The following is a 25,824-nucleotide window of genomic DNA, read 5'->3' on the forward strand; positions in this document are numbered from 1 at the left end:
CCGCTGGTGAAACCAGCAGTGGTTACTCTAGACTCACTATGGGGAGCTATAGAAAATCTTCAGACAGTATGTATGGGATTCATATCTCTCATGGATTCAAATAAAGATACTTTATAGTGGTGAATGAAATTATTTTTTTACAGCTTTATAAAAAGTACAATATTCAAATTATAATGTGAAATATTTGACAAAATGAATACAATACAACTAACACAAAACTTGATTATAAACAACATTTTTAGTTTCAATTCCAGGAGCAAGAACATATAAATTCTTGGGTGAACCCACCCTTGAGCAAGCAACATAGAGTTGACCATGGGAAAAACAGGGGGATCTTAAATCCACTCCACAGTATGTAATAGTCTGTCCCTGTGATTTGTTGATTGTGATAGAGAATGCAAGTCTCACTGGAATTTGCAAGCTCTTAAACTGAAAAGGAAGATGTGTTGCAAGTTTCGTTCAAATCGGGCAAGCCGTTTTTGCGTTGGCAGCTTTTCTGCTTCGCAAAATTGAAAATTTGGAAAATCAAAATGGGAGTTTAAATTTATGGTTTTTAAGCTTTCCAATGTCTAAATTTAAAACTCCTAGAGAAATTTTTAAGGACTTTTTAATTTCTATATTAAAAATTACAGAAGTGAATATACCACCTTTGCAAAAGATTTATTATTTAAAAAGAACAGTAAAGGAAATTGATACAAGAACTGAACAAGAATTATCAGCACTTTTGGAATCATCAAATCTTGAACTGTCTGAACAAGATACATTAATAGTTTCCTTAGTATTTCATCAGGATAAAGAAATTATCTCGAAACTTTATTACAACTTAAAAAAGTTTCTTTTTTGGGAGAAAGAGCATATATCTGGATGTTTCTAAATGGACTCAGTCAAGAAGGAAAGAGTTTCTTACATATCGGGACAAAGTTGTTTCATTAGGTGCCTCCTTTCAGCTAAGATTTCCCTGTAAATGTTTTGTTGTATTTCAAAACAATAAGTATATTTTTTATGATTCAGATCAATTATGTTTCTTTTTAGAAGGGAAAGGAGTTTCGTTTGCACCCAGTGATTTCTGGAATAATTCAAGTCCATTATTGATGCCATTGGTCTCACTTTAATTTCCTTTCATTATGATAATATGTTCTCTTTCCTGAAAGTTTCTTTTTTGTTTCTCTCCTCCTTCTTAATTTGAGGACTATGTTTAAGTTACATATTGCTTTTTGGTTTATTTCTGTTTAACCCAATAGATGATTGGATGTACTAATATCATTATATTACCTGTTAAGCACAATCAAATAATAATAATAATAAAAAGTTTGCATCCATATGCGTCTTTGGGATATCCGTTTTGGTCTTGCCTGAAGGTTCTTTCATTTTGGACTACTTTGAGTCAGTTCATATCCTAAATGGAAGCGTTGTTAGACCCCAACACCACAAGCTCTTTTTGGACATTATCTGATTACGTCTCCTAAACCAAAAGGAATGACAGCATTTGTGGCCCACTCAGTTCTCCTTGGTAAGAAAGCTATTTTGACTGCCTGATTAACTCAGGATTCTCCATCTATTGCTCATTAGCCCTTCCTCATGATGGTTCAAGCTTCCCTGGAGTGTCGATGTTTTGTGGACATAAACTCTCGTCAGGGTCGTCTCTTGTGTTTTATTTGGGAGCCTTTCTGGATGGATCTCACACCTCATGCTCATAGTAGAATACTGAATGTGTAAGGCAAACCTATTCCTTTTTATGTCTTCTTTTGTGTGATTGATAAATGTACTTTTGGGGGTGAGGATGGGGGTGGGAGAGAGGGGGGCCTCAATTGGTATTGTTGTTGGGAGATATAGAGCTTGTTATGTATAATGTTTCTCTTATGTGAAAAGTTAATTAAAAAAACATTTAAACATAACTCACCTTGTAAACAATTCCAGCAAGGAACATGTACCAGCTCATAGATAAATTATGATAGATGTAACAGGAGCCATTATCTCCACACTGGCCCTGCCATAGCAAGCAGGAAATATCAATCATTGAGCCAAAGGCAATAGGACCTGGAATACCACCTGTGTGATGAGAAAGAGAGCATTCTAGATTCAGGGTTCAGATGTAAAGGTTCTGCTTGGTAAGGGCATAACTGGAACAATCTAATTGGCTGATCTGGATTTCCTGCATGCATAGATCATTTGTGATGGATCTGAACAAAGGTTCACTACAATAAGTAAAACATGGCAAATACAGAAAAAAAAAAATACACTGTAGAGCAGATACTGTATATGGGTACTGAGTATGGCTGTGTCCACATTTCACATGTGACCTCCTAAGTAATATGGAAATTACATCTCTTATAAAGTAAATATCCTCTCTCCTCTGCGGAAGGTTCAGCTTCTTAAGGGAAAGTGTGGTCTAGCCAGTCTACTGGTATTTTATACAGGTTTCACAAAGTGAAATATTGGGGGTGATGCCAGGTGCCCTGCCACAGCTTTGGAGAAACCAATCCCAGTAAAAACCAGTGGCATACCTAGAGTCCTTACTACTATCCACTGAATTCCTAGTCCAAAGGATCGCTGCCTGTCAGGAACACATCTGGAACACAGAACAGACAGGTCATTTTAGAAGGGTGAGGCACCGCTTACACCTGTAAAAGTACATTTATGGCAATTTTAGAAAAGTAATAACTTGCATCATACTTCTGTATTTCACATCCAATGCTAATTATACAAATCCTACAGGGTTACCATATGGCTCCAGAAAAAGGAGGATGGACTGAGGCATCCAGGTTTTACTTCCTTTGAAAGCAATGGAAGTAAGGAGGACAGATTGTGACATCCGAGTTGTACTTCCATTGAAAGCAATGGAAGTAAAACCTGGATGTTTCAATCCGTCCTCCTTTTTCTGGAGCCATATGGTAACCCTACTTTCCCGTAAACCTCCAATCTGTAGATTTCATCCCTTCTTCTTTCCTTCCTAACCTTTAGTTGCTAAACTGTTCAATGTGCAGACAATTGGAGAAGAAACATTTATTTTGGGATGCCGAGGGCACTTGCAGCATTTCCCTGCTCACCTCAGGGTTGCTGTTAGAGCAGGAACACTGCACAGGAATGTGAAGAAGATCACCAGAAACAGGAAAACCATCAGCACACTCATTCTCTGACAAGAAGATATGCACTTCCCCTCCACCGCCTTGCCATCATGAGGAAATGAACTGTTTCCGATACAGCTGCAATTATAGTATGCCTGGAGAAGAGAAGGTCAGAAAATGATTTCCTGGTAATTCCAGCCCCAGCTTAGTAATGGCAAGTGATTAGCATCATTTTACCTTTTTACCCTCAACAAGGACTTCGTGGAGTCCAGTGCAGGCGGCATGGCAGGGGGAATAATACATCACACCATTGCTCCCACACACAGGGCTGTAGATTTCCTTGATACAATTGCACCCAATGTTGCATGATGCGGTCAGATTGATGCTACCATCCACAAGGACAATGAAAAGAAGTAAAGGATTCGAGATACACAATAGCCACTTTTCCTTACATGAATTACATCCTGTACCCAGGCAGCAAGCGACTTTCTCAACGTTCACTGAATATGATTACAATGATTCAATAGAAGAATTTCTGATGACCCAGCTCACTAATGTCCCAAGTTATAATGCACTTTCAATATAGAGTTCACTCCAGCCAACATTTTTTTAAAAAAATGCTGGCTGCCACAGCAATAAAAAAAAAAAAAAAGAATCGAGGCCAAAATGGGCACACAAATGTTTACATTATACAATAGAAGTATAAACATCTATCTTAAGCAATTTAGAAACATAAACATTTATTTTTTTCCTAAAGGTGTCATACAGCTTTGGATATCTTACCAGTTTCACTTTTACTTAGAGAGGGGATGGAGAAACCAACCACTGGGGGGGGGGGGGGGTCTGAAACCTCAGGCAGCAGATGTAAATACCAATACCAATCTCTTAGGACACTGATGTTCATTCCCCTTCTGAAATGGGGAATAAATATTCATTCTTTAGGCTTGCCCTAGTCCTGCTCCAAAACACACTCAGACCATACCCCGTTGCCATTTACATGTTCTTCAGTTTTAGATGTTTATACCTCAGCTTTGTAAAATCTGAACTTAGATGCACATCTGAAACCCAAATAGTCTTTCTAAAACAAGCGCCCGAATGTAAAACCATGCCTTAGTCTAGGGTTACTAGACGTTCAAATATCCCCGGACATGTCCTCCTTTTGTCCGGGGGTCCAGACGGCTTTTCAAAACCTGGCACTTTTTCCAGGTTTTGAAAAGCCTCCTCAAATCACAAGCGCAGACTTCCTCCCTGCCTGACAAGAGCAGGCAGCGGAGGTGGGGATGTGTGTGTGTGTGTGGGGGTGGGGGTGGGGATTAGGGCGTTACAGGGCGGGATGGGCGGAACTGGGCGGCCTGGGGTCTGGATTTTACAATTGGAAAATCTGGCAACCCTACCTTAGTCACCCATAAATGCAGCCCTTTTTTGCCCAGCCACATTGGTGTACTTAGTAATTTTGTAAGGACAGATGTTAGCAAGATTTGGAGGGGAGAGAACATTTGTAATTTGTTTTAATTACATAAATATTTTTGAATACTGAACCTTTAATAAATTATTATTGGCCCATGAACTGTATCCAGGTGAGATTCTTTCGCTTGGGGTAGATAAGCCTATAAATTCTTATAGACAACCCAATCTGGTCTCTTATCTGACCCCGCAAGCTTTTTCCCACCACCATCTTCCAACTCAGAATTCCTCAAAATACTGGTCTCAAAAGTTGCACTGTTAAGCCACGTTAGGTCCTACCTGCCTTTAGGATTCTCAGAATACAAGAACTGAACCCAACATCAGGGGTTTGTAAAATAACTATTTTTAAAACACCCTTTTTTTTTTTTTTTACCTGTCATAATATTCATCTGTCACTCCAGCCACAGGCATGTTTGGACAGTGAACTAGGAAGATGAAAATACCAAGGAGACTCAGTATTGCAGAGATTAAACATAGCTTGATGACTCCAGAACAGTAAAGCTTCATCTTATTCACAATGAATCCTCCCAGGAATGTTCCTCCTCCTCCTGCTGGCACCACAAGATAACCTGAGAGAAAACAACACAGGCTAAGAAGGAGAACTTGCTCAAGGCTCATGTGGGATTCTTTGGGCTCAATTCACTAACCTTCCTCCAGACCCCATCCGCACCCGATCCGATCTGCGCATACAAATGAGTAAAAAGGCATGTAAATTTCTTAAGGCATCGATTCATGAAACCATTTCGTCCAAACCGACTGGCCTTTCCGATCCAAAAAGTTTTGACTGCTGAGGACCAGTCGCTTTACATTCTCGCCAACATTTCCTGCCTAGCAACTGCCGCGTGCATGTTAAGAACCCCATTAAAAAAATATATCCACCCTGCAAAAAATCCAAAATATGTCTAAACTTTTAAATATATGTAAACTTTCATGTACATAAGCGTTAGAAATATTTTTTTTAATTTTTTTGGAAAGCGCATAGCGAGCACGGGAGTTAATCTCGGATTTGTAATGCGCATGGCGAAAAAATCTCAGATTAACCCTGCGCTCTCCTTGCGCATTGTACATTTCATATATCAATGCCAAATTTTAAAAAAATCAAAAATAACTTTTAAGGGCCAGCTATCCCTCTCCCCTTCCTTCCAGCTAGATTGTCGTGTGCATCTGACGTCACGGGGTCGCCTTTGGTTGCTTCATGCTTCACGGCAGAAAGAGCTGCACATCCTCCTGGGATTCGGTTGCTGTATATAACAACGCATGATCCCAGCGCATTCAATTGCTGTTAACTATTGTGCCTTCTTGGAACTTAACAGTTCTTTTCCTGACAGAAATGGATGGCGCTCGTCGGCTACGCTATCTATTTCTTTTGGAACACGAGAGGAGAGGTTGGTAAAAACTACAGTCCTTATATTGCATTTTTTACGACAACAATGCTTTGCAATAGGTGCATTCGGAGCCCGCCAATGATGTCTGCGATTAAACCCCACCCCATTTCTAAGCAGTGCGTTATGTGCTTCAAAACCAACAAGTAAGCACGTGCGTCGGTCAATGTTACAGTGAGACGTGTGCGCGAATTGGGGCGTGTTTACGATTTGATCATTTGTATGGACAAGCTTTACTGAATCGATCGGCCAGAAAGACTCGGAAACGGATAGGACATGAATTGGATCGATTTGTGGACTTTAGTGAATCTATGTTAGCCCTTGATACATTGCAATTCACAAAAGAATGTCAAAGCAGTTTACAACAAGGCTACATTAGAAAGAACAGTAGGAGCGAAACAGGGTACCAGAACTGCATGCTACAGGCTGACCAAATTTCAGTTTCAGATTTGCCACTGAATTCTGAGTGTGAGTTTTGGTTGAAAATGCCTGGACTTTGCTTATTGGAAAATCAGGTGGAAATATCATATGATACTGTTCTATTCGGTATGTCTATGAGGAAAAAAAGTCAATTATGAGCACATAACAATAAGCTTTTGATGATAATGACGGGTGTTGCTATGCAACATATTACTAACAACTGGAAAAATTATAGTAATCTCAATTATACGTTTTGGTGGAATTCCCTGTGTCATATTTACAAGATGGAAAGAGCAATTGCAATACAGAAAGGAAGTTTTAAAATTTTTTTAAAGATATGGAGACCGATGGTTGATTTTTGTAGTGAATAGGCATCATTTTCCGTTGATAATATACATAGGGGGGTGGGGGGATTGGAAGATAAGATGTAGCGAAATTGAAATTTTGAAGGAATATGATAGTTTTAATGATTGTATAGAAAGATGGGAGGGGGAGGGCTTTTAATTAATTTACATATTAAGAATATAATGTATGATGTTTCAAGTGTTATATGATAGTATTTCATGTTGTTCTTTTTGTGGACTTGATGTAAGTTTGAAAAAGAATAAAGAAATTAAAAAAAAAAAGAAAATGCTTGGGCATTTTCAGCTAAAACCTGGAACTCAAGGCCAGATGCACTAAAGATAGTGACTTGATCACTGTGGGCCGATTCTCTGACTGATGCTCCAGCAGCAATCAATGCACTATCAAGTTTGCATGCAAACGATTTGCATCTCCCAGTCAGTCTTCTCCCACTTCACAATCACTTCCTCCCCCACCCCCAAGTCTACCTTAGGAAGGCCTGGCAGTCTAGTGACATCTTCAGGGGCAAGAACAAACCCCCATTCTGGCCTATGCCACTACTTCATCACAACGGCCACCGAGCCCACCACAGCCTTGTCAGACTGCCACGGGAGATCTCAGCAGCCATTTTGTGATTGCATCCAGCACAGGCAGGTTACTCACCCTAGTCTCTTTTTGGCCTAGTGATTTTCTAAGTACAAAATAAAATTTAGCTGATTTTTTTTTTTTTTTTTTTGGGGGGGGGAGAGGGTTAGGCAGGCTGCTGAGCTATTTATTTCTTTAGATATAAGTACAAAACAGAATTGCTGGCAACTGCAATAACAAGCTGGCTTCAGCACTAAAGGTAAATGACTATCTCCAGAGAAACTCCAGCTTCCCCAGTACTGATCCTAAACAAGTGAGAAAGACCTAAGTACCTAGATAAAAATTAGATTTTGAAGTTTCATGTATTTATTCAATTTTCTATATTGTTCTTCCAGGGAACTCAGAATGGTTTACATGAATTTATTCAGGTACCTAAGCATTTTTCCCTGTCTGTCCTGGTGGGCTCACAATCTAATATACCTGGGGCAGTGGGGGGATATGAAGAACTTGCACAGTCTGTGTCTGTATATGGCCATTTTGTGGAGGTTGGGCTGGGGAGGGCTTCAATGGCTGGGAGGGTGTAGATGGACTGGAGTGAGCTTTGATGGAGACTTCAGTAGTTGGAACTTAAGAACAGTACCGGGCAGAGCTTTGGATTCTTGGCCGGAAATAACTAAGAAGAAGAAGAAACCCCCCCCCCCCCAACAAATTTTTAGATTGAATCAGGTTGGGAAGACTAGATGGACCATTTGGGTCTTTATCTGCCGTCATCTACTATGTTACTATATTTGCCCAGGGTCACAAGAAGTTTGGGTTTGAATCCGCAACCTCAGGGTGTTGAGATTGTAGCTTTGACCACTGCACCACACTCTCCTATAGCCCACCTTATAGCTCTATAGTAGGGACTCCATAAAATGGCTGTTAATAGAAAGGAGCAGCTCTTACCAAATAATGTTGCAGCTTCAGAGGCACTTAAACTAAACTGTGATTCCAGGAACTTGGGCCCAAACGTTGACATCCCAGCAATCAGTGTAGCTTCTGTTGCTCCAGCTAAACAGAGGAAGATGAAGGGACGGTTTTTCAGCAGCAGCAGCAGTGACCTGGAATAATGGAACAACGGGATGCAGAACAGAGACTCATTTAGTACAAACTCAGTTTGTGCAGAATCTGTAAGTCAGGAAACAAACCTTAAATTTGCCTTAGCTCAGTTAGGCAATCTGTCATGTTGGGCCTTCAAGTGGACAGAGCCTGTTCTTGCCAATCAGAAACAATCTGATGTTTGCTGATGTGAAAAAGAGAACATTTCACTGGAAACACAACGATGCAAAGTGTGTCATTATTTGTCTAGCTTTCAACCTCATTTGCTGACATACAGTAACCAGGAAATATGCATTAATGTCCCTTAATACACGTTAATTCAAGTTAAGCACTTACCCTTGGATTCTATATAGATCACCCAAGGTTGGGCAGCCAAATTCAGGCACACAGGGCACATGTGTAAGCAAATTAATGAGTTAGCAAGGTAGCAACAATCAATAATGATAATTAAGAACATAAGAATTTGCCTCCGCTGGGTCAGACCAGAGGTCTATCCCGCCCAGCGGTCCGCTCCCGTGGCGGCCCCTCAGGCCTATCACCTGTTTAGTGGTCCCTGACTATTCCTATAACCTAGCTCAACTCCTTTCTGTACCCCTCAATCCCCTTATCCTCTAGGAACCTATCCAATCCTTCTTTGAAGCCCTGTAACGTGGTCTGGCCTATCACGGCCTCCGGAAGCGCGTTCCATGTGTCCACCACCCTCTGGGTAAAAAAGAACTTCCTAGCGTTTGTTCTAAAACTGCCCCCTTTTAATTTCTCCGATTGCCCTTTTGTACTTGTGTTTCCCCACATTGTGAAGAATATGTCCCTGTCTATCTTTTCTATGCCCTTCAGGATTTTGAAGGTTTCTATCATGTTAATTGGCATTAAATTTGATTTGTGTGTGCATCTGGCCTAGTCACTACTCTATAACATGTTCACCTAAATTTTAAAGCATGCAACTCAAAAGGGGCATGGCCATGGGAGGAGCACAGACAGGTCAAAACTTTGGTACAGTATTATAGCCTACCGGGTTTACTTGCCAGTTTGCATGCCAGGATTTACACCAGGTTTCAGGAAGCATAAGTCTAGGGTTACCAGATTTTCCATTTGGAAAATCCGGATCTCTTAGGCCCACCCCCAGACCTGCCCAGTTTCACCCCTCCCTGCCCCATCATGCCCCCAATCCTGCCCTAGCCCCCACCCCAGCCACGCCTCCTGCTGCCTGCTCTGGTCGGGCAGGAGGGCATCCGTGCATGCACACGATGATGTCACGCGCATATGTGTGCGCATGACATCATGCCGTTGCCTTCCTGTCCAATGGCGATTTTGAGGGAGGCTTTTCAAAACCTGGACACAAGAACTAGGGGTCACTCGGAGAAATTGAAAGGGGACAGGTTTAGAACAAATGCTAGGAAGTTCTTTTTTACTCAGAGGGTGGTGGACACATGGAATGCGCTTCCGGAGGATGTGATAGGCCAGAACTCTGTACAGGGGTTCAAGGAGGGTTTAGATAGGTTCCTGGAGGATAGGGGGATTGAAGGGTACAGATATAACTTGAGGTAGGTTATAGAAGTGGACAGAAACCACTTCACAGGTCGCAGACCTGATGGGCCGCCGCGGGAGCGGACCGCTGGGCGAGATGGACCTCGGTCTGACCCAGTGGAGGCAACTTCTTATGTTCTTATGGACAAAGTGCCTCAAAAGGAGGACATGTCCGGTGAAATCTGGACATTTGGTAACCCTACATAAATCCCTCACACACAAAGCTGGTCATGGAAATCCATTCTAAGTGCTATTCTGCAAAGAGCACAGTGCTTAGCATGGATTTTTTCCCAGTGTCTAACTTTAAACACCATTTACTGAATCTGCCCCTTAATGGGTAATTCTATAGTCTAAGGGGCTCATAATTGTCAGAATTGATGTCGGGGGTAAGGCTTCTGGGCCGGCGGCATGCACTCGCTGCACCCGCCTAGCCTTTCCCTTCCTCTACTTATGGCGGCATTGAGAGACCAGGAGCAGCGGTAGCGGGCGACGGTCAAAATAAGGAAATGGCCGGGGTGGGGGGTTAGATATTCGCTCCATAGGATGCATCCTTTTTTCCACCCACTTTTTTTGGGGAAAAAAGTGCGTCTTATGGAGCGAAAAATACAGTAATTTCTGTCAGAGCTGAAATTCCAAGTTCACAAAGATAAGATCCTAACAGTAACAAAGCCTTGATTGCTTTGTTGCTCAACTTAGGATAACTAGCATAAAAATACAAAAATAAAATTGCTTGCCATTAGTTTTCAAGGACCAATCACATCAAAGAATGATGCTTGTCTGGGCAGTTGTATCATTATGCACACAGATGCTCATAACATTGACAGACTCTTGTGTATGTGATGTGCATGCCATCTATTTTAGTGTATACTTATGAAGGGAATTTTTAAAAATAAAGTAAAATTCTGAAATCTCTCATGGCACACCCAGAATCTCTTCAGGGCAAATCACTGTACTGTGGCACACAATTTGAGAGACACTGCACTAGATGTTACCCTTGTGTTATTATGACCTTGATTCTCTGCCCCTAGGGGGCTCTAAATGTTGCTTCTTTGATTCAACTGGGGTGCAAAAGGCAGTGACTGAAATGGGGACCTTCCACTAAATAAGTTCTTTCCATTTTCCTTTTACCGCCTTCTGATCTGGAACAGCATAATTCTAGCAATTTCTCAGCACTTATCACAAATTACTTTTATATATTCAAAGTGCACTTCTTTTTCATGATTCTAGATATCAAATGGAGTAAATACAAATATATTTTGCTAATTCTAATGTGTGAAACTATAAAGCTCTCAGCAGGTTCTTCAGATAATGTTGTCGAGATGAAAGCTAGAAATGTGTATTCTGACTTTAGGGCAGCTCCTTGCAGTTAGTTTGTGATTAACCTTTGCAGAAGACATTTGAGGATAAGCTGGTTTTACACTTCATAGTGGTCTCCAGCTCATACTAGAAGACCTCAGGAAGGAAGTACAGCTGGTTCTGACACTGAGGTGCCTAAATTTGAACAGAAAAGTAGACGGTATTCTAAAGGCTTTCAGAGAAAACGAAAATTATGGTAATCCAGCAGTGGGTTAAAAGACTATGATAAAATAACAGTGAGATAAAATTATTACCATCGACCTTTCCAAGTCTATGATTTTGTCTTCTTTTTTTGCTTTTCCTAGTCTAACCACTTGCATTTCATTTCGTCTCCATTAGCTGCAATCTAATGAAAATTCACTGGAGAATGGCCTCTGCCCCCTTCCCCACCTGTCTCCAGCAGTCTTTTCTCTCTCCCGGTCACTTTTCCCTGTTCTGCCTTCCTACTTGTTTATGTCCAGATCAGCTGGCCAGCACTTTGAGAGTGCAACTGTGTTTTCTATCATATATTAGATAGACTGCAGACAGCATTTCCTGGTTACCATAGCAGAACAGTGCAGATAGAAAAACAGAAGCAGCCAAGGGTATTGTACGAGACCGTATATAGAAAAATATTGATAGATTTTCTGTCTGGGTTTTCTCCAAACCTAAGTTCTTTATTATTTATTTAGCAGATTGGTTTACAAACCTCTTCAAAAGAATCCAAGACAAGGTACAATATAAGTTCACAAAATAATACAATAAAAACATATTGTACCACCTTCCTCCACAATACAGTAATTCTCCTCAAACTCACAACAACCCATCTTCACTCCTGCCCAACTAACACAACACTAATAAAGAAAAAAATGTGATCAAAAAGGGAAGGTGGGGTATCCTTAACATGACCATATGTTCCGTTTTGAACGAGACATCCTGTGTTTAGGTAGTCTATCTAATTGTCCCCAAGCACAGCTTCGGGATGCCAAAATGTCCCGTTTTCAGAAAGAGAACAACCAACTGTAACAATTTTTTAAGAAGGCGCTGTGCTTGGGGATAACTGGATGCAACTTTACAAGTGGTGGGCCCACAAACCTTACCCCCACCCCCGACTTCAATTCTGATGTCAGAGAGGAAGTTCTGGGCCAGCCAATCACTGCCTGGCAGGCCCGGAACTTCCTCTCCGACATCAGAATAGATGTCCAGGGGGGGGGGGGGCGGAGGGAGGGGAAAGGTTTGTGGGCCCGCTACTTGTAAAGTCACTGCACGTACCTGGCCTGTTGCTGGGTTGGCATCAGGGAAGCAGGAAGAAATCGGCAGCAGTGGCTTAGAGAAATTGGCAGAGGTGGGAGGGGGGAGCAGGGAGAGAGAAAGAAAAAAGAAAGAAAGAAAGAAATGGGGGCAGGGAGGGAGAAAGACAGAAAGAAAGGAGGCAGGGAGAGAAAGAGAAAGAAAGAAATGGAAGGGGAAGGGAGGGTGCAGGGAGAGAGAAAGAAAGAAAGACAGAAGGGAGGGGGCAGGGAGAGAGAAAGAAAGAAAGGGGGGCAGGGAGAGAGAAAGAAAGAAAGGGGACAGGGAGAGAAAGAAAGAAAGGGGGACAGGGAGGGAGAAAGACAGACAGAAAGAAAGGGGGCAGGGAGAGAAAGAGAAAGAAAGAAATGGAAGGGGAAGGGAGGGTGCAGGGAGAGAGAAAGACAGAAGGGAGGGGACAGGGAGAGAGAAAGAAAGAAAGGGGGGCAGGGAGAGAGAAAGAAAGAAAGGGGGACAGGGAGAGAAAGAAAGAAAGGGGGACAGGGAGGGAGAAAGACAGACAGAAAGAAAGGGGGCAGGGAGAGAACGAGAAAGAAAGAAATGGAAGGGAGGGGGCAGGGAGAGAGAAAGAAAGAAAGAAAGAAAGAAAGAAAGAAAGATATCTACAATGTTATTACCTAAAAATTAGTAGATGTCCCATTTTGAGGAAAAAAATAAAATGGTCACGTTAGGTATACTCCTTCAAGACATCAACCAATGCTTTTCCAAAGCAGAGCTCTAAGGGAAGATATTTTCAAAGATAAGGGCTTGCACAGGTGAAGCACAACATTGTATGTACTGCAATTTGTCTACATCAGGTCATGCAATCTCAGAAGAGCATAGAAATCTTGTGAGAAAAATTAACATATCCTTCAGGGAGGGGCCTTGGGCATCTGAGCCAATAAGGGCCTTATGCTCTTTCTAGTGTATCCCAGGATACACCAGGCTTAAATGGTGTCTAAGCCAATCTGGGCCTTAGGCCCTTCCTTGTGCATCCCAGGATGCACCAGGAAGGGGAAGGCCTGCCATTTTGGAGTGGCAGACATGAGGGCAAGAGGGACCGGGCATCCCTCCTGCTGTCATCTTCATTCAGAGGTACGAGTGGTTTGGGGTGTGTGGGGGAGCTGGGGGGCTGAGGCAGGAGGGAGTAGACATCCCTCTTGCTGCTTTTTTTTTCTAAGGATGGGAGGGAAAGGGAAGGGAGGGGGAGTCATGGCAGGGGGTATCCGGATGAGTCTTGGGGGGGCTGGTTGGTTCAGTGGTGGGGAGGGGTGTCGTGGGTGGCAGGAGGGAGTGGGCATCCCTCCTGCCTCTTTTTATTTTTCTTCTGAAGGTTGTCAGGGGAGCTGCCATTGAGGGGGGGGGCAGCTCGACTTTATTATGGGGCAGATATTGTGTGTGTGTAAACAAACATACATCTGTGCCATTAAAAAGAAAAAAGCTCCATATGTATGAGAGTTGATTTCTAAACGAGCGATCGGATGGGATTACAGCTGCCCTCTGCAAAACTCATCTGTCTGGGAAGCCATTTGAACATCACTCTCCATTTAGAAATCAGCCAAAAAATCGGTCAGCAACCCGCATGATCTTAACAACCATAGTGCATCTAACTTTTTGTCAAGATTTCCAATTGAAACAAGAAAAACTGAACAGGAAAGTGTTTTCATTGAAAGCACCAGTTTGGTGGAATAATTTGTTTAGAGAAAACTGTATGTAGGAGGATAGGAAGTTTAGAAAGTTAATGAAAACATGACTAACCCCTGGTAGAGGATGGATGAAAGGGACAGTTTTTAGTTTGATAGGTATTTCCTTCTTATTATTTGTTGATTATTAGTTGGGGAGAGGTAGGTTGATCGTGCTTTGTGCAAAAGTTTGTTACATGTATTTTATGTTTTTACATTTATATTTATGTAAACCACTGTAGATACCATATGTAAGCAGTGATGAGACTGGTATTTGTAGTTAGAGCTGCTACCTCAACACCCTGAGGTTGCATGTCGAATCCCAGCACTACTCCTTGTGACCCTGAGCAAGTCACCTAACCCTTCATTATCCCAGTTAGATTGTGAGCCTGCTGGGACAGATAGGGAAAATACAAGAGGGTACCTGACAGAAAAAGTTGTACACTGTGGTATATCAAATGCCTATAAACATCAATAAAGGTGATTCACTGGTTACATCGAAATGCTTCATAGTGATGTGATCCCTACAATGTGTGAACATTTTATAACAGAAAAACAGGTAGCTGAACCTAGCCCATAATATGCCTATGATTTGACCACAACCTCAGCAACACTGGAATGAACTCCCAGTGGCTACTGAGTTCAGATGGTGCCAATTTACTGAAGAAAGGTCAAAGTGTCTTCTAAAATAGGCTGGTTGACCTACTGAAGAAATTATTAAACTAGAATCAGGATCATAGAAAATAAAATGTTAATAAGGATGCAATAATTAAAAAAACAAAACACAAAAAACACCCTGGAATCAATTGTGTAATAAAACCTTCAGTTTGGTGGTGATGGTAAGGGGCTGAGCTCAAAAAAGGAGGGGGAGGGGGAGGGCGAAGAACATTTAACCCACCTCTTGTTCTCTGCCGGTGCATAGATTAGGAGTAAGAACATAAGAATAATCTTATTGGGTCAGACCAATGGTCCATCAAGCCCAGTAGCCAATTCTCACGGTGGCCAATCCAGGTCACTAGTACCTGGCCAAAACCCAAGGAGTAGCCATATTTCATGCTCCTGATCCAGGGCAAGTAGTGGCTTCCCCCATGTCTTTCTCAATAACAGACTATGGACTTTTCCTCCAGGAACTTGTCCAAACCTTTCTTAAAACCAGCTACGCTATTCGCTCTTACCACATCCTCTGGCAACGTGTTCCAGAGCTTAACTATTGTCGGAGTGAAAAAAATTTCCTTCTATTGGTTTTAAAAGTATTTTCCTGTAACTTCATCGAGCGCTGCCTAGTCTTTGTAATTTTTGACGGAGTGAAAAATCGATCCACTTGTACCTGTTCTACTCCATTCAGGATTTTGTAGACTTCAATCATATCTCCCCTCAGCCGTTTATTTTCCAAGCTGAAGAGCTCTAACTGTTTTAGTCTTTCCTTATACGAGAGGAGTCCCATCCCCTTTATCATGTTAGTCGCTCTTCTTTGAACTTTTTCTAGCACCACTATATCTTTCTTGAGATAAGGAGACCAGAATTGAACGCAATACTCCAGATGAGGTCGCACCATGGAGTGATACAGGGGCATTATAATATTCTTAGTCTTGTACCATCCCTTTTTAAATAATTCCTAGCATCCTGTTTGCATTTTTGACCGCCGCCGACATTGCATGGAAGGTTTCATCGTATTGTCTACAATGATAACCCAGATCTTTAATGTAAAATGTGTGTTTGGAAATGGTGGTGGATGTGAGGAATGGCCTAGATCACTATTTCTCAACTTCTTCAAGCCAAGTACCCCCTAAGTCTAACAAATATCAACCGAGTACCCCCGCCCATGATCTGCCTCAGACCCACCCAAGATCTGCTCCAGACCTGCCCATGATCTGCCCCAGACCCGTCCAAGCTTTGCCCCTAACCCCACCCCCATAATAATAGTACTAATTGTGATTTCTTCTATCCATTTTTCATATACACACAATATAATCTTAATACATAATGGTAACCACAAAATTAAAATAAAAACCCACAAAGCACACTGTAAACAGAGAAAATGTTAATTATCATTTTTTTCCAAAGAGGTCAAGGCAGATGACTTTAAAATATACAATGTCACCTCAGTAACAACTATAGAAAATGATACAAATATAGTGCACAATATAAACAGCAGATATAAATTTTCAAAACGGACACATTTAGATCACTAAATTGAAAATAAAATCAGTTTTCCTACTTTGTTGTCTGGTGATTTCTTTTTTTTTTAAATTCTTTATTCATTTTTATATCTTACAACAAGTGTGTCAGAAATTTAACATTCGAACTTATACAATATCACTTGATTATCTATCATATTCAACTTAAATTAACAATATTTAAACCCTCCGTCCCATTCCTACTATTTCATAAGTAATTACATATATTATATAATATATTATATATAATCTTTTCTATTAAACTAAACATTTACTACAAGATTAGAAATCCCTCCCCCCCATCCCTCACTTTGCAATTGTACTATAAAAAGCTGCACTGGCTTCCAATAGAAGCGCAAATTCTATTCAAATTCGCTTGCACCTGTTTCAAACAAGCCTGGGGACTAGCACCTTCATACCTACAAACTCACTTCATCCTACACAACCCCACAAGAACGACCAGAAACAAAAACATCTTTGCATACCCAAAGATTACAGGCTGCAGATACAAATCCTTCATGGACAGAACCTTTAAGTTCCAAGCGAACAGACAGCAAATCTGGCTGAAAAACCACATAAACGAACTAAACATGACTTATAATGCATTCTGCAAATCGATCAAAACCGCCCTATTCGCAAAATTCATTGACTAAAACGGTCCCCTCCCCCACTAAGACTCCTCTCGTGGATGTTCTAAATCTTTCAGACACTCATTACCCTTAGATCACCAATTAATATGTAAGTTTCCCATTTAGACTATTGTATTGCATTTAGACTCTTTGTACGGTATTGTATTTAGACTTATTGTATGGTATTGTATTTAGACTCACTGTATTGTATTGTATGTGGATTTAATGTATTGTATTGTATTAAGACCTTTGTTATTCGCTGAATGTCCAGCCTTCTTACAATGTAAACCGCCTAGAAGTCGCCTGACTATGGCGGTATAGAAAAATAAAGTTATTATTATTATTATTATAAAGGAAAAATGTTATTTATTCATTACAATATTCTATTAATGGTCCCCAAACCTCCTGAAATTTATTAAAATTTCCTTTGTGTGGCTAAAGTTCTTTCCATTTTATATATATGACACAGAGAATTCCACCAGAAACTATAATTTAATCTACTCCAATTTTTCCAATTACATGTAATCTGTTGAATGGCAACTCCTGTCATAATAAATAATAACTTATGGGTCATGTGATGCTATGCGCCAATAGAGACACGCTCTCTCTCGGCTCCGGGACCCCGCTCCTCCACACGTGGCTTTAAATAGCCGAATCGGCCGACAAAAGTGTTTTTTCAGGTGGCGGCATTGCGCAGGCACGAATGGAAAAGTACGTGACTTGTTCCTGCAAGAAAATCGCTAATTCAGAGCGCCCCTCCTCGAAGCCCCGGGACACGAAAATGGCGGCTGCCTCAAGTACAGCTGTGTCTGAATTCACAGACACAGCGTTGGCTGATTTAAAAGGCGCTATTGCTCAAGTGCTGGGACCGCATATCGACACTCTCTCTCACATATCAAGACTGGAACAATTATTAACTGAGACTGCTACCCGAACTACTGAACTAGAACAACGGGTTTCTAATGCAGAAGATACTGTTAACTCACATGAAATGGACATTGCGGCCTTGCAAGAAACAGTGCAACAACAGGCTGATAAGCTTGATGATCTTGAAAACCGGTCCCGCCGCAGCAATTTGCGTTTCCTGGGCATCCCTGAGACTATTCCAGATGCTCGCTTGCTTAAGGAATTGGAGGACTGGCTTGAGCTGGAATTCCCTGATACTATGACCCCGGGCTCGCTCTGTCTGGAAAGGGCCCATCGCCTGGGCGTGCGGCCTGGTCGCGACGCTAGACCCCGTGTGGTGATTGCCAAATTCTTAAATTACAGACACAAGCAGGAAATTCTTCGTCAATACCGGCTTACGAAAGATCCCCTGAAATTGAGGGATTTTGTTATTCGTCTCAGTCAAGACTATTCCCTGGCACTTACTAACCGACGCAAAGCTTTTTACCCACTCTGCACACGGCTGGTGGAACTTCATCATCGGTTCTTATTTGTGTATCCAGCCTTATTGAAGATTCAGCATAATGGCAGTGGCACTCCTTTTCGGTGGCCACAGAGGCACAGGATTTCATCAATGTACACTTTGGTTGTTCTAAGGACCCTCCCTGACTGTGCTTGATTTAGCTAGGGTCTGTTACTCAGTTAGACTGCTGTTTACAGTTCTCCTGTATTGATGCTGGTGTTAAAGCTCACTATACTTAATTCTTATATACTGTTGGGAGGATTGGGGTCCCGTGAGGTGTCTTCACGGACTTCCTTCATATTCCTTCGGGGATATGATTTTTGAGTTTTCTGGGAATTGGGTTGGGGGGTGGGGTGTGGGTTGGGAACAGTCCTTTGCTTTATTTTTTTGGCTACTGGGTTTATTGTGGTTTCCACTGTATTTTTGTATTTTCTCTTCTGCTATACAAGTTGGGTATTATATGACCTGCACTTGGGTGAGGCTGGGCACCTGGGTGCGAATTTTACTAGTACTGTGTTGTTTGCATTGTTTGTTCGAGCCCCCTGGGTGACAGCACACTTCGTATTCTCTCTTGGAATGTTTCTGGTATTACATCACCGGTGAAGCGTTCCAAGTTGTTGCGACAGTTAAAACACCATCAAGCTGATTTGGCCTACCTTCAAGAAACTAAATTGACTGATGAGGAACACAAGAAACTGCAGAGGGGCTGGGTGGGCTCAGTGTTTTATGCTTCCTCTGGAGGGAAGCGGGCCGGGGTTTGTTTACTCGTTCGTAAAGGGTTGAAGTGTGCTGTTACTGTATGTCACCAGGTTCCGCAGGGTCGCAATTTACTCTTACATGTTTCACTATAGGGTTCAGATACTCGAGGGAGTGCAGAGGAGTGCAGAGGAGGGCGACTAAACTAATAAATGGTATGGAAAATTTTTCATACGCTGACAGGTTAGAAATGCTGGGGCTGTTCTCCCTGGAGAAGAGGAGACTTAGAGGGGACATGATAGAAACCTTCAAAATCCTTAAGGGCATAGAGAAGGTGAATAAGGACAGATTTTTCAAACGGTGGGGAGCCACAAGCACTAGGGGTCACTCAGAGAAACTGAAAGGGGACAGGTTTAAAACAAATGCTAGGAAGTTCTTTTTTACCCAGAGGGTGGTGGACACATGGAACGCGCTTCCAGAGAATGTGATAGGCCAGAACTCTGTACAGGGGTTCAAGGAGGGTTTGGATAGGTTCCTGGAGGATAAGGAGATAGAGGGGTACAGATATAACTAGAGGTAGTTTATAGAAATAGGCAGAAACCACTTCACAGGTCACGGACCTGATGGGCCGCCGCGGGAGCGGACCGCTGGGCGAGATGGACCTCGGTCTGACCCAGTGGAGGCAACTTCTTATGTTCTTATGTTCTTAGACTTTTGATAACATATGGGCCAAATTCTTACTCCCAGACTTATTTTGATTCCTTGATTACTTTAGGTCTATCGGATACTTCTTACCCCTTGATAGTGGCGGGAGACCTTAATCAAGTAATGGACGCTTCGCTTGATCGCTCTGCTCCTGCTGCTTCCCCATCGGGTACATTGACTAAGGGCATTCCCTTTTTGTGCAAATCTCTGGGTCTGATTGACCCCTGGCGGCTCCTACACCCCTTTGAGAGAGATTACACACATCAGTCTCGGGCGCACGGGTCTTTTTCTCGGATAGATTACTTCCTGATTTCTGAATCTTTATTTTCCAGCATTACAGAGGCTACCATAGGGCCTCTGGAAGTTTCGGATCACTGCCCTCTGTGGATTGATGTGACCTGGGGTTCTCCTCCTATGGGGTCTTCACGATGGTGGTTTCCTTCCTATTTACACACTGACCCTGACTTTCTGGCGTATATGCAGACCTGTTGGGAAGATTTTCTTCTTACTAATGGTCAGCACCAATCCACCCCTGCTCTTTTTTGGGACACGGCAAAAGCGGTCCTTCGGGGGGGCGATTATATCTTATGTATCAGCCCGCCGTAAAAGAATATCGCATGGTATTTTACGCTTGGAAAAACAGTATTCCCGTATAAAACATAAGTTTTTGCAACACCCTATTCAGGCCTTTCGGGAAGAGTGCATTCCACTCAGGTGGCACTTAATGCTTTGCTCCACGATCGGATTAAACGCTCCCTTTTTTATAGGAAGTATCGGTTCTATCGTTTTGGAAATAGAACAGGTAAATTGTTGGCTCACCTGACCAAAAATTGGCAAGACGATCGTTATATTTCCCACATACGGGCGTCTAATGCTTCTTATCACACTAAGCCTGCAGATATTGCTGATGCGTTTTTCCACCATTTTTCTAAATTTTATGCTTCCCCTGGCCCCTATACTGGTCCAGATATTGTCGATTACTTAGAGGATGCTGGCATGCCTAAATTCTCTGCCTTGCAGAAGTCAGCTTTAAATAGGCCTATTCAGGGCACGGAGATCCAAAAGGCGATTAAGAATTTGCAACCTTGCACAGCTCCGGGCCCTGATGGGTTTACAACTGAGTTCTATAAAATGTTATCTCTACAGGTGTGTGAACCTCTTCTGGGCTATTTTATGGTAGCGTTGGAGAAGGGTTCCTTTCCCATCCATGCCAACCAGGCCACTATTACTCTGATTCCCAAACCGGGTAAATCTAGAGATGATGTAGAGTCTTATCGCCCCATCTCTCTCATCAATGTGGACTTAAAAATACTAGCCCGTTTGCTGGCCAATCATCTGACCCCGTTGTTACCTACTGTTATTTCTACTGCACAGGTTGGGTTTGTTCAGGGAAGGCATTCGGTGGTAAACGTTCGGAGGGTATTGTTGGCGGCGTCCAAAGCTCAATCTACATCTACTTTAGGCATTTTGGCGAGTTTGGATGCCGCCAAAGCATTCGATCAGGTTAATTGGCATTACCTTTTTCGGGTTCTGGACTATGTAGGGATAGGGGGCTGGTTTTGGTCTTCTCTGCGAGCGTTGTATTGTGAACCGACTGCTTCGATACTAGTAAATGGCTGCCTCACTCGTCCTTTTTCGGTTGGATGAGGAATGCGTCAGGGTTGCCCTCTATCCCCATTACTCTTTCTGCTCTATTTAGAGCCCTTCCTTCGCACTATTCAGCGAGACGATGTACTAGTTGGGTTACCGGAAAGTTCTTCTCAACTCCGTGTGTTAGCTTTTGCTGATGATTTGTTGCTCACTTTAGCTCAACCTTATAGATCGTTGCTGCGTGCACTAGAGCTTTTGGACGAGTTTCATCTATTTTCTGGCCTCGTCCTAAATACTCAAAAATCCCTGGTGCTTCCTCTGCAACTTTCCGTTCGAGACTCGTGGCCGGGGGTTTTTCCTTTGGTTTGGGCCTCCTCCTCTATTCGATATCTCGGTATTTTTATACCTAGGGATCTGTCCACTCTATACACTATTAACATTCTCCCTATGCTGTCGAGGACTGATCAGTATTTGAAGGCTTGGCGCCATTATCCTTTGACATTGATGGGTAAGATAGCCCTATATAACATGATGATCATTTCTCGATGGCTCTATCTTTTTCAAACGTTGCCTCTTTTTCTTCAGCACGACCATTTTCGGCTACACCGACGTTCCTTGCTTTTATATTTATGGGGTGGCAAACGATCTCGCATTTCTTTTCATGATTTATCTCTTCCTATCACACAGGGAGGCTTAGGGTTATTACACATTGGTCGCCTTAATGTAGCCTGTCAACTTCGCCATGTGCATGATTAGTTTTGTGAGACTAATTACTTTTCTGCAACCCAGATAGAATGTTTAGCTTTTGTTCCATATCATTTCAGCTATCTGATTCATGTAAAATGTTTACCTTCTAGGGAACTTCATTATGGGGATTTTCTACTCTTTCCCATCCGAAAAGCATGGAAATATCTTTGTACTCAGTTAGCTATCAGACCCGATGTGACTCCTTGTCTCCCTATTGCTGGTAATGGGGACTTTCTTCCTGGTATGGGACTGGAGTCACATCCTCGATAAGATGGAAAGGGTCTCTTTTATTTATACCATGTACTTCAAAATGATGGTTCTATCCAGCCCTTTCAGCAGTTATGTGACTCTTCCGCCTTTGGTGCTGGTGACTGGTTCCCTTACATTCAACTACAACACTATGTCCATTCCCTTCCTGGTTCTGCATTGACTGAGACTGTACAGGAGAAACTGTCAGAAGCTCTGTGTCTTACTGCACAATTGCCTATCCCCTTACGATTTCATCATCGTTATTTGCAGGACTTGGCTGGTGACTTGGACTATGCTGCGTTAGCTGTTAAATGGACTCAGGACTTACATATCCCTATCTCTGCTGATATGCTAAAGCGGAGTGTTTCCTTGGGAACGAAATACTTGGTGTCTGTAGCGGAGCAAGAACGTTACTACAAATTCCTGGTCCGGACATATTTTGCTCCGGTTAGAGCCTTTCATGCTCGTCTTTGTACCACTGATCATTGTCCTAAGTGTAGAACGCCTAGAGCATCCCTGGGTCATATGTTCTGGCTCTGTCCGGGTATAAGGGCTTTTTGGACACGTGTATGTCACCACCTTGCATCTTTTTGGAATTACACTTGGACACCTACGGACACTTTCCTCTTTACATTGAAGCTGTCCTTGCACCCGGTCCGTCCGGGTATGGCAGCGTTTGCTCGGAAAGCTGTAGTTATGGGCATCAAGACTATTCTACAATGTTGGCTGTCATCTAACACTCCAACCGTGTCTCATTGGAGGACTCAAATGATTCAACTTGCGGGATTTGAATGCCTGGCTATTTCTAATATGGACTCTAAATCAGGCTCCTTTTACCTCACATGCTGGTTGCCTTTTTGTTCTACGTTACAACCCTCTGTACGTAGCAGGTTGCTCAATTAACTTTCTGATTGTTCGATGTGGCATTGACTGTTCCCATGGGTGGGTGGGAGGAGGGTAGGGAGGGTGGGCATGGGAGGTGATAGTTCTTGTTCACTGTTCATGAGTGTTTGTTTTCTTGCTGTTTTTGAAAATTAATAAACAGATTTAAACATAAAATGTTAAAAAAATAATAATAATAATAATAATAACTTATATAATAACATCATCTAAAATCCGTATACCTGCTATCACCCAATGCTTCCAAATGACCTTAAATCCGCCAATTTGAACCTTGGAGTTAAGCCATATAGTTTGATTTGTTGATTTATGTATTGGAATAGGTGTTAAATTATTCACAAATCTTAAGGTTTTCCATGTATCAGCTAATATTCTGTTTTCTTTATATATCTAGGCATTTTGATACTAAGAACATGGTTTAATCTTGGAGGAAAAATAAGTCGCCATTCCAACCACAACCAATCTGGAATATTTTCAATGGACTCTGGGAGGACCCAATACATACCTTGGCGCATAATATAGGCTTGATGATACCTATAGAAATTGGGAAAATTTATCCCCCCCCTCTGAAATTCATTTTTGTAAAGACACTAAAGCTATTCTAGCAATTTTACCTATCCAAATCAATTTTATAAGAAAACTATTTAACTTTTTGTACAAAGACCCCTGAAAAAATACTGGTATCATACCCATACCGAAGGTCTGATCCGGAGATGGCGCTTCTTATGTTCCCATTTGATAACAAACCACAGGCAAAATCATCATTTTAATTGTTTGAACTCTCCCCCACCAAGATAAATGTAAAGGACTCCATTGCTCACACATTTCTGTTAACTTCTTTAATAAAAATTTTTCATTCACTTTCATTGTTTCTTCCAGTGTATTTTTAATCCAAATGCCTAAATATTTTATTCCATCCTCTTTCCATAGAAAGGGAAATGAGTTAAACAAACCTTTTGTATAATATACATTAAGTGGAAGAACTTCTGATTTGCTCCAATTTATTTTATATCCCCCCAACCAACATCTCTCTCTCTCTCTCTCTCCATAAGTCCAAATTTTTACTCTCTGCCCTCTCTCCCTTCCTCTGAGTGTAACATTTCTCCTTCCCTCCTTTTTGCCCTCCCCATCCATCTCTCCCTCTCTTTCTCCATGAGTTCAACATTTTCTGCCTCTTGCAGGCTTTCTCTCTTTCTCTTCGCTCCTTCCCTTAAGTGTGACATCCCTCCTTCCCACCCCCTGTCCATCTCTGCCCAACCCCACTCACATGTTCTCTCCCCATGCCCATTTCTTCTTCTCCTCCACACCATGTCCATATCTCCCTCTCTCATCACTCTCACTCATCCTGCAACAATTTTCCTTCCTTCCCTCCCCCAACTCCACTCACAACTAATATGTTCTCTCCCCATGCACCATCTCACCCTCCCATCCAGTGTGCAGCATCTTTCCTTTCCCTCCCCTTTTCCTTCAAGTCCAGCAACAGCTCTTCTTCCATCCCTTTCCCGCCCCCTTGTTTAGCAGCACCTCTTCCTCTCCCCCTGTCCAGCAGTACCCCTTTTCCCTTCCCCTGTCCCGTCCCCATGTCCAGCAGTACCTCTTCTCCCTGTCCAGCAGTATTTCTCCTCTCCCTAGCGGCATCTCACTGTGTACTTTTAACTTCACCACAGATTTGCAGCTAGCATTAGTTTAGCTGCGGTTCCATCAGGCAGCCTCGGGGCTTTGCTAGGCTGGCCTGCCTCCAATGTTGCAATTTTCTCTTTTGTCGGAGGCGGGCCGAGGCTGCCTGATGGAATCGCCAGCTAAACTAACGCTAGCAGCAGCTGTGTGGAGAAATTAAAAGCTGCTGGACTGGGGAGGGGGAGGGGGGCTGGGGAGAAAAGATGAGGAATGCGGGACATACGCGAAGGCAGAAGGAAGTTGGGAGACATACAGCGCCGGCACTGCATATCCCCTGACAATGGCGTGCATACCTTTTGCAGTATGCATATACTGTGTGTTGAGAAACACTGGCCTAGATTATAGATCTGCTGATCCTCTCTGTGGTAGAGCCATCCAGTAACAGCAACTTTGAAGCATTGCTAACTTTCTGGCATATTAGGTTTCAGAAGTGAAATTAGCAAAATGCTTGTTTCAAAGGTAGTTTCTTAGTAAGCTGGGATCAGAGAAAGGTATTAACGGAATGATTGGTCAGGTGATTTCCCCACATGCTGTGTTGGGGGAGAGGAGCACAGTTGCCCAGTTTCAGATACCAGAAGTTAGAAAATGACTCCTGTTCCTATTTCATGTGATAATAAGATTTAAACTAACGTAACTCTGCAGGTCATTAATTAAGGAGATATAACAAAAGTTTGACAACCCCCCCCCCCCCAGTATGCTTCATTGTTTTTTCAGGAGTGGAAAATTTTGGAGCATCCCCCTTAGTTGTCTGAGTTCTGCATGACTTAATTATGACTGATTTACTTTCAACCATGTCCAGTGGGAACAAAGAGTTTTTACAACCCACAGGACACTAATAAAAGTCGCATTACCTGGTGTA

General features: G+C 42.4%; 1 protein-coding gene across 1 annotated transcript in view; it reads right to left on the reverse strand.

Moving 5' to 3' along the window:
- Positions 1 to 25,824, reverse strand: part of SLCO4A1 (solute carrier organic anion transporter family member 4A1) — a 172,919-nt gene that overhangs the window by 23,653 nt on the left and 123,442 nt on the right. Inside the window, exons 7-12 of the mRNA XM_033914743.1 lie at positions 8,204 to 8,358; positions 4,903 to 5,098; positions 3,303 to 3,450; positions 3,048 to 3,220; positions 2,505 to 2,569; positions 1,901 to 2,049 (exon numbers count right to left, since the gene is read on the reverse strand). Of these exons, the coding sequence (XP_033770634.1) occupies positions 1,901 to 2,049; positions 2,505 to 2,569; positions 3,048 to 3,220; positions 3,303 to 3,450; positions 4,903 to 5,098; positions 8,204 to 8,358 (886 nt within the window). The remainder of the gene's footprint in view (positions 1 to 1,900; positions 2,050 to 2,504; positions 2,570 to 3,047; positions 3,221 to 3,302; positions 3,451 to 4,902; positions 5,099 to 8,203; positions 8,359 to 25,824) is intronic.

This window comes from Geotrypetes seraphini, chromosome 11 (genome assembly GCF_902459505.1).
Source record: "Geotrypetes seraphini chromosome 11, aGeoSer1.1, whole genome shotgun sequence".
NCBI lineage: Eukaryota > Metazoa > Chordata > Amphibia > Gymnophiona > Dermophiidae > Geotrypetes > Geotrypetes seraphini.